General features: G+C 67.0%; 1 protein-coding gene across 1 annotated transcript in view; it reads left to right on the forward strand.

Moving 5' to 3' along the window:
- Positions 1 to 10,113, forward strand: part of DMPK (DM1 protein kinase) — a 30,856-nt gene extending 20,743 nt beyond the window's left edge. The window contains exons 8-15 of the mRNA XM_077840767.1: positions 7 to 255; positions 1,723 to 1,808; positions 2,474 to 2,579; positions 5,023 to 5,165; positions 5,431 to 5,528; positions 6,484 to 6,548; positions 6,905 to 6,985; positions 10,015 to 10,113. Coding sequence (XP_077696893.1) covers positions 7 to 255; positions 1,723 to 1,808; positions 2,474 to 2,579; positions 5,023 to 5,165; positions 5,431 to 5,528; positions 6,484 to 6,548; positions 6,905 to 6,985; positions 10,015 to 10,113 — 927 coding nt within the window. The remainder of the gene's footprint in view (positions 1 to 6; positions 256 to 1,722; positions 1,809 to 2,473; positions 2,580 to 5,022; positions 5,166 to 5,430; positions 5,529 to 6,483; positions 6,549 to 6,904; positions 6,986 to 10,014) is intronic.
- The last annotated feature ends 2,431 nt before the right edge of the window (positions 10,114 to 12,544 follow it).

Raw genomic sequence — 12,544 nt, forward strand, 5'->3', positions numbered from 1 at the left:
TTTCAGGAGCACTTTCGCTTCCCGCTCTCGGCGCCGGATGTGCCGGACGACGCCCGGGCCCTGATTCAAGGGCTGCTCTGCCCCCGGGAGACGCGGCTGGGCCGGAACGGGGTGCGGGACTTCCGGGAGCACCCCTTCTTCGCCGGCGTGGACTGGGAGGGGCTGCGGGCGTTCACCCCGCCCTTCGCCCCCGAGTTCGCCAACGCCACCGACACCTCCAACTTCGACGTGGTGGACGACTGCCTGACGGACATGGTGAGCGGGGGCGGGGTACGTGACCTTTCATTTCTCAGCCCCCCACCCCCCATCCGCGCCCCGCATGGCTGCCGCCCCTCCCCCACTGCGTCCCCCCTCTCACCTTGGGCTGCCCCCACTGTCACTCGGGGGCTGTCTCCGCATGCCCCCTGGCCGGGCCACCTGGTCCGGGCGGGCAATGGTGGGACGTGCCCGCGGGCCGGTGCAGCGCCCTCGGCCTGGCATCGCTCAGGCCCCCTGGCACTGCAGAATGGCCCTAAAGTGGGGGGAAGCGCCCCTTGAGTATCCCCACCACTGGCTAGCATGGAGCTGGCATAAGGGTCCTGCTCCCAGCCCCTGGGGTGTGGCCAGGGCGCCCTGCACTGTGGCTATTCCCTGCCCCCCAGGGCCCATAGGGGGCAGATCCGGGTGTAGCTGGGGCGCCCTGCACTGTGGCTATTCCCTGCCCCCCAGGGCCCATAGAGGACGGATGGGAGGTTGGGGGTGGGGGTGGCACAGAGTGGGCAGAGCATGAGTTAGAGCAGCCCTGAGGCTGCAGGAGCTGGGGCCAGGGCCTGGGGGCAGCTGCCACCATAAACTGAGCCCCCCCATTCCCACCTGCGCACAGGGAGGGGCGACCTGCCCCAGCTCGTGTGTCATTTGCGGCCGTGCCAAGCGGGTGGGAAAGTCGCCAGCCAGGTCCTGGAGCCGGCTCTGACCCCGGCGTGGGGCGGGGGTGGGGCTCCCAGGGCGGTTCGTTCTCTCCTTGGTGCTTAGGGGCCGAGTGCCAGAGGACCGGGCCCAGGAGACCCTGGCTGCCCCCTGGGAAGGGGGGTCCCCTGCCCTGCTGCAGGCTGAGATCTGCCCTCGCTGCCTGCCCCAAGGGGCAAAATAACATGAACTCCCAGACCCCCCCACCCCTTTCCCAACTGAGCCAGCATAGAGTTTCCCTATCTGCCGCCAGCCCCCCAGCTACTGCCCGCCATCCACCCTGTGCCCCCCAGCCCCCACCTACTGCCTCCATCCACCCCCTGCCCCCACCTACTGCCCCCACCTACCACCCACCAGCCCCCCTGTCCGCCAGCCCTCACCTACCCCCCATCCACCCCTGTCCCCCCAGTCCCCACTTATCGCCCCCATCGCCCCTCCAGCCCACCAGGCCCCCATCCACCACCCCTCCCACGTCCCACGCGCCCCTCCCACCTACCGCCCGCCAGCCCCCCAGTCATCCCCTGCCTGCCCCTCAAACATACGCCTGCCCACCTCTTGCGTGTCCACATGGAGCCGGGAATTACCTGCACACGTGTCTGGCTTTTGCTTGCATGGCTAAAGCAACTGGCCCAGCGCCGGCAGAGGGCATGGAAGGCAGGGCCATGTCTGCCAACAGAGTTTGGAGTTGTGGGGGGGCACATGGGGCAGGCCCTGGCGGGGGTGGGTGCGGAGCCACGGCCCCCCCCAGTTCAGGGCCCCCCTTGGTGTCGCCCCCAGGAGACACTGTCAGACGTGCTGGAGAGCTCCCCGCTGGGCGTGCACCTGCCCTTCGTGGGCTTCTCCTACACCAGCACCAGCCTCAAGTAAGGGGGTGCTTGGGGTACGGGAGAGGGGGACATGGGGCCTGTCCCCTCTAGGGGGTGCGGCGGGGCCTGGGGGTGTGATGGGGCCTTCCCCGGGGACTGAGGCCTGGTGGTGGGGGGAGCCTTGGTGGGGGCTGGGGGTGGGCAGAGCATGTGTTTGCTTGTCAAGGTGTGGGGGTGCAGGAAACCCTGATAGGGTTGGGGTGGGGCGCAGGAGGCTGGGTCGGGTGGTGTGGGAGCCTGGGGCTGGCATGGCAGGACTGGGTAGGCGCGGGGGGGAAGGGGCCACCTGTGGGGGGGGCATGTGGGGTTGGGGGCTGGGGGTGACCCTGGCAGGGCTGGGGGAAGTTGGGAGGCATGGGGGAGGGGGATGGAGCTGCCCTTGCAGAGCTGGGGATACTGGGGTGCTGGCCATGGGGTGGGCGCATTGGGTTTGGGGGCTGGGGCCGGCTCTGGCAGGGCTGGGGGGAGCTGGGAGGCCAGCTGTAGGAGGGGCGAAGTAGGGTTGGGGCTGGGGCCGGCTATGGGGGGCACAGTGGGGTTGGGGGCTGGGGCCAGCCCTGAGGGGGTGCAGTGGGGGCTGGGGCCAGCTGTAGGGGGCACAGCGGGGTTGGGGGCTGGCTCTGGGGCTCCAGGCGGGGCCGTGAGATTCTCCCTCCTCTCAGACAGAATGAGCCGGGGGACAGGGGCCGGGAAATCGCCATGGAGCTGGAGTGCGACCGGGGCCGCCCCCCGCAGGAGCAGCCCCCCAACCTGCCCCCTGAAGACCTGGTAAGTGGCTGCACTTGGGGGGCGCAATCGACTTCCTGCTGTGGGGTCCCAACCCACAGCCCCCTCCTAGCCCAGCCCTGGGCTCCCCCCAGCTCTGCTAGTCCCCCCCAGCGGCAGATTCAGAGTTAGTGGGGCCCTGTGCTCAGCTTCATTTTGGGGGCCAACCAAGCAAAAAACATTCTCTCTTATCGGCTCCCCTTTTCCCTTCCTCCTCCTCCTCCTCTTCCTCCTATAAGTAATATCAAGTAAATGAAAGTAAAGTTGACAGTTTTTCTAGTCTAATTTATTTCTCCACAGACCTCTTGAAAATCGCTGGGCGTCTCGGCGAACCACTTAATGATCTTTCCAAATATTGTTTGTACCATTAGCTAACTAGTTTAAAGCACTTTGGATAAGAACCCTTAAGAAAACATTGGGGTGCAGGGTCTGGGAGGGACTTAGGGTGCAGGAGCAGGCTGGGGGTTGGGGTGCAGGGTCTGGGAGGAAGTTAGGGTGTGGGAGGGGGCTCAGGGCTGGGGGTGCAGGGTCTGGGAGGGAGTTAGGGTGCGGGAGAGGGCTCAGGGCTGGGGGTGCAGGGTCTGGGAGGGAGTTAGGGTGCAGGAGAGGGCTCAGGGCTGGGGGTGCAGGGTCTGGGAGGGAGTTAGGGTGCAGGAGCAGGCTGGGGGTTGGGATACAGGGTCTGACCAGGAGTTAGGGTGCGGGAGGGGGCTCAGGGCTGGGGCAGGAGGTCGGGGTGTGGAGCGCTTACCTGGGGCAGCTCCCATTTGGTGCGAGGGGTGCAGGTGGGGTGGGGGGGTTGCAGGAGTCAGGGAGGGCAGAGGGCTGGGGGGATGACGGTGTGCACCGGTGCAGGAGTCAGGGCTGGGGTCGTGGGGTGCTCCCGGCCCCCAGCCCCGCCCGCCGCCCTGAGAGCAGGCTGGGCTGGGCCCCTTTGGCAACCCGGTGCTGGTTCTGTGGGAAGGAGCAGAAAAGAGCATGGGGCTGCGGTATACGCTGGCATGGGATTTCTTTGCCCTGGTTTGCTGTAACTGTGAACAGTGAGAGATTGCTAGTCACAGGGCAGTGGGCGGGCTTATGCAAATTAGGAGCATACAGAAAAACCAGCCAGAGGAGGGCAGCTGCAAGACTTGTCTGTCTTTGAACAGAATTGCGTGTTCAGGGTTCTCGCTTTGAATCCTGCCCCTGGAGTCATGTCGGGGGAGTGACCTCACGTGGAGTCACCTAGCGATGGTGTTTGTTGCGGGGCTGGGAGCTGGTCACGGTGAGGTAGAGAGCATGGGGTGCAGGGGTGGGCGCGCGTCACAGAGTCTCACCATTGTTTCTCCGTTCTCTGAGGTCAAGCATCATTTCTGGTTTTATCAGTGTAATCTCAGATCAGTCCTGTACTAGGACTGTGCGTTAAATTGGGTCTTGGACCGGGGGTTGGGCTAGGAGGTTGCTCCGTCTGCCTCATGCATCAACATTGTATCGTAGTGACTCTGTCTAGAGAGAATCTTCTGGTCAGAAAAACAGGAAGAGTTTTGCTGGGATGAGGGTTCTTTAAAGCGGGTTTAGTTGAAAAATCTGAAATCTCTGGTGGGTGCTTTGGTTACAATTTCTTGGGAGCGTTTTGTGAGTCTCTAGATGAGAGATTCTTTGTCTTCCTAGAGCAGTGGGTCTCAAACTTTTGTACTGGCGAGTCCTTTCACACAGCAAGGCTCTTGTGTATCATCCCCCTTATAAGTTTTACAATATGTTGAACGCTATTGTAAATGCTGGAAGCAAAGCGGGGTTTGGGGTGGAGGCTGACAGCTCGTGACCCCCCGCCATGTAATAACCTCGTGACCCCCTGAGGGGTCCCGACCCCCAGTTTGAGAACCCCTGTGCTAGAAGATTGTTTAAGAAGCTGGGATCCTTCTTTCTGCTGTCAGTCTTTTCAACAGTATGAGGGACGAATGCTTTCCAGACTGTGGGTCTGTTGGGGAGATGCTTGTTTTTTTTTGGGGGGGGGGGGTTGGTAATATTTGAGGCCACACCTGTATCAACAGCTACATGAGTTACATAGACTTCTCCCCATCCAGTCTACGTTCCATGTATCTTGATTTGTAAGATCAAGACAAGGTCCCAGTCCTGTTCCCCCCGCCCCCAGCCCAAAACCTACTGTAATGTAAATGCTAAATGATAATCCTTAACTTCTCAGTGTTGCCACCCCCCCGAAATCACGAGATTTGCTTAAAAATCATGAGGACTCTTTTTTAAAAAATGCAATGGGCCGTGTGAGGGGAGGGCAAGGACCCCTGGGGGGAACCAGGGGCATGGGCAGTGGGGGGGGGCGCCCAGGGGAGAGCCAGGGGCATTGGCCCAGCCCTGGGCTCCCCTCAGCCCGGTGGGTGCCCCTCACTCCCGACTCACAGCCCCCTGCTAGCCAGCCTCGCCCCCCTCACGGGCGCCCTCCCCCGGCCAGGCCTGCAAGGCGCCCGACGGGCAGAAGCTGGATCTCGCCGCCTTCCTGGAGCTGCAGGCGGCCTTCGAGTCGGAGCTGCACACGCGGGAAGGGCTGCGCCAGGAGCTCAGCATGGTCAAGGTGGCCAACCAGACCTTCGCCAGGTGAGGGGCAGGGACCCCAGGGGGAGCTGGGGGCATGCGCAGTGGGGGGCAGGGACCCCTGGGGAGAGCTGGGGGCATGGGCAGGGCGGTCAGAGGCCTGAAACTGCCTGGGGGGTGGGTTTCCAATGCTGCCCCCCCCCGAGGAGTGGCACTGCCCCCTGCGAGCTAGCGGTGCCCTTGTGAAGGGGCCTGTATGGGCGGGGGGGGGGCGGGGATTTGCTGGTTCTGGGACTCGGCTGCCCTGACGTGCCCCCAACCCCCCCAGCCGCCTGCAGGAGGCCGAGAGCCGCAACTTGGAACTGGAAGCTCAAATCAAGCGATTGGAGGCACAAATCGAGGGGATGAAACCACCCGGGGAGGAAGGCAAGTGCCCCCCTGCCCTCCCCGGGCCCCCTACCCCCCTTGCCCTCACTGACTCGCCACCTGCCCCCCTGCCCTGCCCCAGGCCTGTCCCCTTGGACCCTTTTCCCCCCTCCCCCCAGGGCCTCTCCCTCTCCACCCCTGTGTCACGCCCTTTGCTCTGCACCCCGTTCCCCTTCACTCCCCTCTCTGCACCCTCCTCTTTCTCCTCCCCCAGCCCCCCCGCTTTCCCCTCGATTCCCCTCCCCTGCCCCAGCCCTGTGCTGGGGAAATCGGCCTGTGGCAGGCCCCCTGTGCCCGCCTCGTGTGGCTGTTAAACAGCTGCCATGTCCCTCCTCAGAGGCGGCCACATCTCCGTGCTGGCTGGGGGTCCCCCTGTAAGCAGCCTGACCTCCAGGAGGTTGGGGGGGGCTGGGGGTTTCGAGGCTGATGCAAGGGACCAGAGATGGGCAGGACTGTAATTAACTGGGTGGGATGGGGGCAGGGACCATTCCGGGTTGGTGACGTCCAGCTGTCCCGGCGCTAGCCTGGGCTTTGCCCCCTGCAGCAGTGAGTGTGAGCCGGGAATCGGCCCGAGAGCCCTGGGCACAGCCCCGCGTGGGGCAGGATACACGCACCCAGCCCCCGTGCCTGGCCAGACCCACCTGTTGGGGAGCTGATGTGCTGCCCCCTGCTGCCCACGCGGGTGGGGGCATCGGTTCACCTAGGGCTGAGCCTGCCTGTGAGACAGGGGTCTGTGCATGGCTGGGGCGGGCACTCTGGTGCCCACAAAGCTCAGCAAGGGCCGTGGCTCTGCATGGCTGGGTGGTGGGGGCCCGTCTGCCCTGCAGGTGGAGGGGGTCACCGCTGCATGGCTGAGTGGTGGGGGCCCGTCTGCCCTGGGATTGTGGGGCGGTGACTCCTGCATGGCTGGCCTCCTCGGGCCGTGCACGGTCCCACCTCTCTCTTTTCCTTGCAGCTGCTGTGGGGCGGCCCCCCGGCTGCGGTGCCCCCTGGCCGTGCCGCACGGAGCACCCCGCTGATGTAAGCCTGGCCTGGGGGCACCGTCTGGAGTGGGGCTTGCCTGGGGCTCAGCACCGGGGCTGGTCACCAGGCTACAACCCAACTGTGACACTCAGGGCCCCACACCCAGGGGGTGGGGGGGTGGAGCATAGGTCACGGCTGTGGGCAGCTCGGGGAGCCTGGATGTGCAGGGGGCGTGGCCGGGGAGCCAAGGGGGGGCTCTGCCCGCTTGTGCCAGGGCTGGGGTGGAGAGCAGGGTCCGGTCCCCTTCCCCCTGCCGGGGCAGGTCTGGGAGGAGGTTTGGCCTGGGTCCAGCCCCAGTGCCGCCCCCCCCGGCCGACTCCGCTGATCGGGGCATCTCTGCTTTCTCTTTCCAGCAAGGCGGCACCATGGCAGCGCGACTCTGTGAATACCCGCTTGTGGTACCTCTGTACCGCCACTTGCTGCTCTTTTCTAGGGTACGTCGGCCCCTGCTGCTCACGCGCCTGGCTCCTCACCCGCCCGGTCCCCACCCGGCTCCTCACCCGCCCGGTCCCCGCCCGGCTCCTCACCCGCCCGGTCCCCGCCCGGCCCCTGGCCCGGCTCCTCACCCGCCCGGTCCCCGCCCGGCCCCCGCCCGGCTCCTCACGCCCCCGGCCCAGCTCTTCACCCGCCCGGCCCCCGGCCCGGCTCTTCACTCACCCGGCTCCTCACCCGCCCGGCCCCTGGCCCAGCTCTTCACCCGCCCGGCTCCTCACCCGCCCGGTCCCCACCCGGCTCCTCACCCGCCCGGTCCCCGCCCGGCTCCTCACCCGCCCGGCCCCTGGCCCCGCTCTTCACCCGCCCGGCCCCCGCCCGGCTCCTCACCCGCCCGGCCCCCGGCCCAGCTCTTCACCCACCCAGCTCCCGGCCCAGCTCCTCACCCGCCCGGTCCCCGCCCGGCTCCTCACCTGCCCGGCCCCCAGCCCAGCTCTTCACCCGCCCGGCTCCTCACCCGCCCGGTCCCCGCCCGGCTCCTCACCAGCCCGGCCCCTGGCCCCGCTCTTCACCCGCCCGGCCCCCGCCCGGCTCCTCACCCACCCGGTCCCCGCCCGGCTCCTCACCGGCCCGGCCCCTGGCCCCGCTCTTCACCCGCCCGGCCCCCGGCCCAGCTCTTCACCCACCCAGCTGCCGGCCCAGCTCCTCACCCGCCTGGTCCCCGCCCGGCTCCTCAGCTGCCCGGCCCCCGGCCCAGCTCTTCACCTGCCCAGCTCCTCACCCGCCCGGCCCCCGGCCCGGCTCTTCACTCACCCGGCTCCACACCCGCCCGGCCCCCGGCCCGGCTCTTCACCCGCCCGGCTCCTCACCCGCCCGGGCCCCGGCCCGGCTCTTCACCCGCCCGGCTCCTCACCTGCCCGGGCCCCGGCCCGGCTCTTCACTCGCCCGGCTCCTCACCCGCCTGGTCCCCGCCCAGCTCCTCACCCGCCCGGCCCCCGGCCCAGCTCTTCACCCTCCCGGCTCCTCACCCGCCCGGCCCCCGGCCCAGCTCTTCACCCGCCCGGCCCCCAGCCCAGCTCTTCACCCGCCCGGCTCCTCACCCGCCCGGCTCCTCACCCGCCCGGCTCTTCACACACCCAGCTCTTCACCCGCCCGGCTCCTCACCCGCCCGGCCCCCCGCCCGGCTCTTCACCCGCCCGGCTCCTTTCCTGCCCAGCCCCCCTCCTGCCCGGCCCCCGCCTGGCTCCTCACCAGCCTGACTCCTCACTCGCCTGGCTCCTCACCTGCCCTGCTACCCGTCCTGCCCCCGCCTGGCTCCTCACCTGCCCTGCCACCCGTCCTGCCCCCCGCCTGGCTCCTCACCTGCCCTGCCACCCACCCTTCCCCCCGCCTGGCTCCTCACCCGCCCTGCAACCCGCCCTGTCCCCGCCTGGCTCCTCACCCGTCCTGCCCCCCCGCCTGGCTCCTCACCTGCCCTGCCACCCGTCCTGCCCCCTGCCCGGCTCCTCACCTGCCCTGCCACCTGCCCTGCTCCCCACCCTACCCCCCTGCCTGGCTCCTTACCTGCCCTGCCACCCGCCCGGCTTCTCACCCGCCTGGCTCCTCACCTGCCCTACCCCCCGCTCTGCTCCCCACCCACCCTGCCCTGTGCCCAACTATCTGTGCCTCCTGCCCAGTTCTGTGCCCAGATATATGCCCCATGCCTGGCTCTGTGCCCATCTCTGTCCCTGCTGCCTGGCTCTGTGCCTCGCTCTCTGTGCCCACTGTGCAGCTCTGTGCCAGCCCTGCCCGGCTCCACCTTTGGGCTCAGGCTGGGGTTTGTGGAGGGATAGCTCAGTGGTTTGAGCATTGGCCTGCTAAACCCAGGGTTGTGAGTTCAATCCTTGAGGGGGCCATTTAGGGATCTGGGGCAAAAATTGGGGATTGGTTCTGCTTTGAGCAGGCGGTTGGACTAGATACCTCCTGAGGTCCCTTCCAACCCTGAGATTCTGTGATTCTATGATTCAAGTCAACTTGTCAACCGTGACAATCTGACCTCCGCTTGCCCCCCAGGTCCCCACCTGCTTAACCTTTTGCTTAAGGTGCTTTCCTGCCCCCCCCCGCCCCAACTAACCTCGTATGTCACCCCGCTGGGCCCTGCCAGCGCCCCCTGCTGGACAGCACCGAGATAGCCCTTGCGTGAGGGTTGGTCCTGTCCCCGCCCCCGTCCCTCTCACCACCTCTCCTCCCTGAGGAGGACCTGTGGAGACATACAGCTTGGGGGGGGGGAGACAAAGAGCCCCCCCACTCCTCAGCCCAGGGCTGGAGAGCCCCCACGAAGGGACAGAACTGGGGTGGGCGATGGGACACATGCGTCCTGAAGACTGCAGCTGGAGGGAGGGTGGGGGAGAAACTGAGACCCCCCCCCCCCCGCCCCGAGAGAGGTGCCCCTGGTGCCCCATGTCACATGGGGCGGGGGAGGTCAGTCCTCGCCCAGCAGGAGGGTCATGGCTCCCGGTCTGCCAGCACCTACAACTGTGCCCCCACCCCCCCGTCCCAGCCGGAACAGGGGAAAGACCTGGCGCCCAAGGCTATGGGGTTCAGCAAACAGCTGGCCACCAGCTCCCCCTGCAGCCAGCCTCAGAGCTGGGGGCTTCTTCCCCATCAGCTCCAGCCCCCCCCCCCCAGAGTGACCCTCCCACCTGGGACCCCCAGGCCTCCCACCAGGCATCTGCCAACAGCCCTGCTCGGCCTCCGTGGGGCGGGTGTTTATAGTGAACATGTCACATTGTGGGGGGCAGGCGAGGGCCCGTCTACGGGGCACCAGCTCCCATCTGGCCCCATGGTGAGGGGGGCAAGGAATGGGACATGAGGCCTTTCCCCTCTAGGGGCGCTGGCTCTGATCTGGACCCATGGCAGGGACCAGCTGGCTCAGGAGAGTGGGGAATGGGAAAAATGAGCCGGGGGGGGGGCAGCTGCTGAGCAGTCCCCAGCCCCTGAGCCCCCTCTGCCTGCTGGGGGTGCCCTTGCTGACGGTGCGTTTTCCTCACAGGTACCTAGGCCCTGCATCACCAAGGCGGGATACCTGCTCCTTTGTACCGGCGGCTTTGGGCTGGTGGTGCCTGGCCAGGACCCGGGCGAGCCGTCCTGAGCGAGGCTGGGCGCTCGCCCCGCTGCCCCCGCCCGCCATCCCTGTCACCGCCTGGCCAGCACCGCGGGGGTGCCCGTCAGCCCTCCTCCCCAGGAGGCCTCACACCCCGGGCCCAGCCAGGACCAGAGCTGGGGACGCCTGGGTGACAGCACTCCAGGCCCACAGGCCCCTTCCCACCCGGAGCCAGGCTGTGTGGCTCGGGCCCCTCCCGCCGTCAGGGGACCATCTCTCCAGTCCCCTCCTGGGCCTGCCCTGGCCCTGGGCTGCTGGCTGGGTGCATCTGCTCCTGCCCGCCAGCCCTCTGGCCTCCCCATCGTGGACCCCTGCCAGCTCCCTCTGCATGGGGCAGGCTGCCTCTGCCCTGCCCGGCCCCAACTCCACTCCTTCCCACGTAGCCACCCCATGGCCCCGTTTGGCAGCTGGGGAAACTGAGGCAGAGCGAGAGGAAGAGTGTCACCTAAGGGCACACAGTGAGTCAGGGGCAGAACTGACAACTGAACCCAGGAGTCCTGGCTCCCAGCCCCTGCTTCTTTAAACTACTACACCCCACTCCCCTCCCAGAGCTGGGGATAGAACCCAGGACTCCTGGCTCCCAGCGTCCCGCTGCTGTAACCACTACACCCCACTCCCCTCCCAGAGCTGGGGATAGAACCCAGGACTCCTGGCTCCCAGCGCCCCGCTGCTGTAACCACTACACCCCACTCCCCTCCCAGAGCTGGGGATAGAACCCAGGACTCCTGGCTCCCAGCGCCCCGCTGCTGTAACCACTACACCCCACTCCCCTCCCAGAGCTGGGGATAGAACCCAGGAGTCCTGGCTAGCAGCACCCCCACCCCAACCACTAGCCCCCAGGTCGTTCTAAGAGGCATGTCACTTTGGAAGTGGGCCCCAGTCCCTGGGGGGGTGAAGTGATGGTCATGCCATGGGGTGGTGCCAGGCTTGGCAACCCTCTACACCCACCTCCCAGGAGCCTGGTGTTACCTAGTGCCCCCTGCCCTGGCACCCTGCCTCTCCAAAGGCCCTGCTCCCAGCTCCCTTTGCCCCAGTGATCCTGGGTCCTTGGCACGGGCCTTGTCCCCACCCGCCCCACTCCATGGGGAAAGGGGCCCAGCGGAGGGGCCGACTGGGACCTGCAGAAACGTAGCCGAGGGAGCCCACAGATGCCCTTCCCTGCCCGAAGGGAGCCGCAAGGTGGCGACAGCCGACGGGGGGGGGGGGCTGCTGCCCAGGATGCCCTGCTTCCTCCGCAGTGCCAGCCCCGGGCGCCGTTCAGCAGGGCTCTAGGCAGCACCAGGGACCCCCAGCGGGTGCCAGCCCCAGGCGTGGCACTGCTGTTAAAGGCTGAATTTATGCTGCTAAAATCACCCATCACCTGCCGTTCCACCTTCCGCCATGGGGGGGCCCCAGTGACTCCCCCCTCGCAACACCCCCAGCTAGTAATTTATTTCTAGTGTTGTCATCTCCCATTCCCTGTTGACCCACACCCAGCCCACCGGCTCCCCCACCCAACCACCCATCTCCAGTGCACACCTGGGGCGGAGGCTCTTAGGGGGTGAAGCCCCTTTGCCCGGGGGGGAGGGGGGAAATCCTGCAGTTTTGCACTTTGACCCGGTTAATTTATAGCCACCTGCTGCCCCCCCATGTATTTATTGGCCCTCGGTGCCAGCCAGGCCCGGGGGTCGGAGGTGGGATGAAGGACCCGGCCTGGAGGCTTTGTCTGAACTGTGGAGAGGAAATAAAAAAGCTGAATTAGGCCCAGGGGCGGGCAGCCCAGCGCCAGCCTCGTGTATGAGCGGGGCCGGGGGGGGATCAGCGCCGCCCACCGCAGCACCAATGGGGGGAGCTGAGCCTGGGGCGCCCCCACATGGTGGATGTGGCAAGAGGCTGGGGAGCCGGGCCCCACATGGCCCCCACTGGCCAGTCACTGTGGGGGCTCGGCGACCGGACCTTTGGCTGGCCCAGGGGCGCCCCCTCCTGGCTGAATGTTATGCGGCCGCCCTAGCCCCTGGGGCCCCAACACCACTGGGGCTGAGCTCTGCCCTGCACTGGGGGGGTTCCGCTCAGAGGGGCTGACGCCCCAGCAGGCTGCCCAAGCAAGCGACCCCTAGTGGGGACGATGGGGCTTTACCCGCAGGCCAAATGCGGCCTGGTGGAGGTTGGGTCAGGGGGCAGGGAACAGGCCAGCAAGGGGCACTCACCGCCCCCTCCCGCCCCACACACAGAGCAAGGCAGAAGGCAGAGGGCTGAGTCAGGCAACAGGCCTCAGGGCCAGGCCCATGGGCAGCGGGCACCAGCCAGGAGCTGAGTGACACGAATGGCCCAGGTGCACACACTGAGCCCTCCCTGACACCCCAATATGCTCCACCCTTGATACTCAACGCATGCACCTGCAATTGCCACTCACCCACCAGGCACCCCCTCACCTCCCCCC

The sequence above is a fragment of the Eretmochelys imbricata genome, chromosome 23, assembly GCF_965152235.1.
Source record: "Eretmochelys imbricata isolate rEreImb1 chromosome 23, rEreImb1.hap1, whole genome shotgun sequence".
In the NCBI taxonomy this organism is placed as follows: domain Eukaryota; kingdom Metazoa; phylum Chordata; order Testudines; family Cheloniidae; genus Eretmochelys; species Eretmochelys imbricata.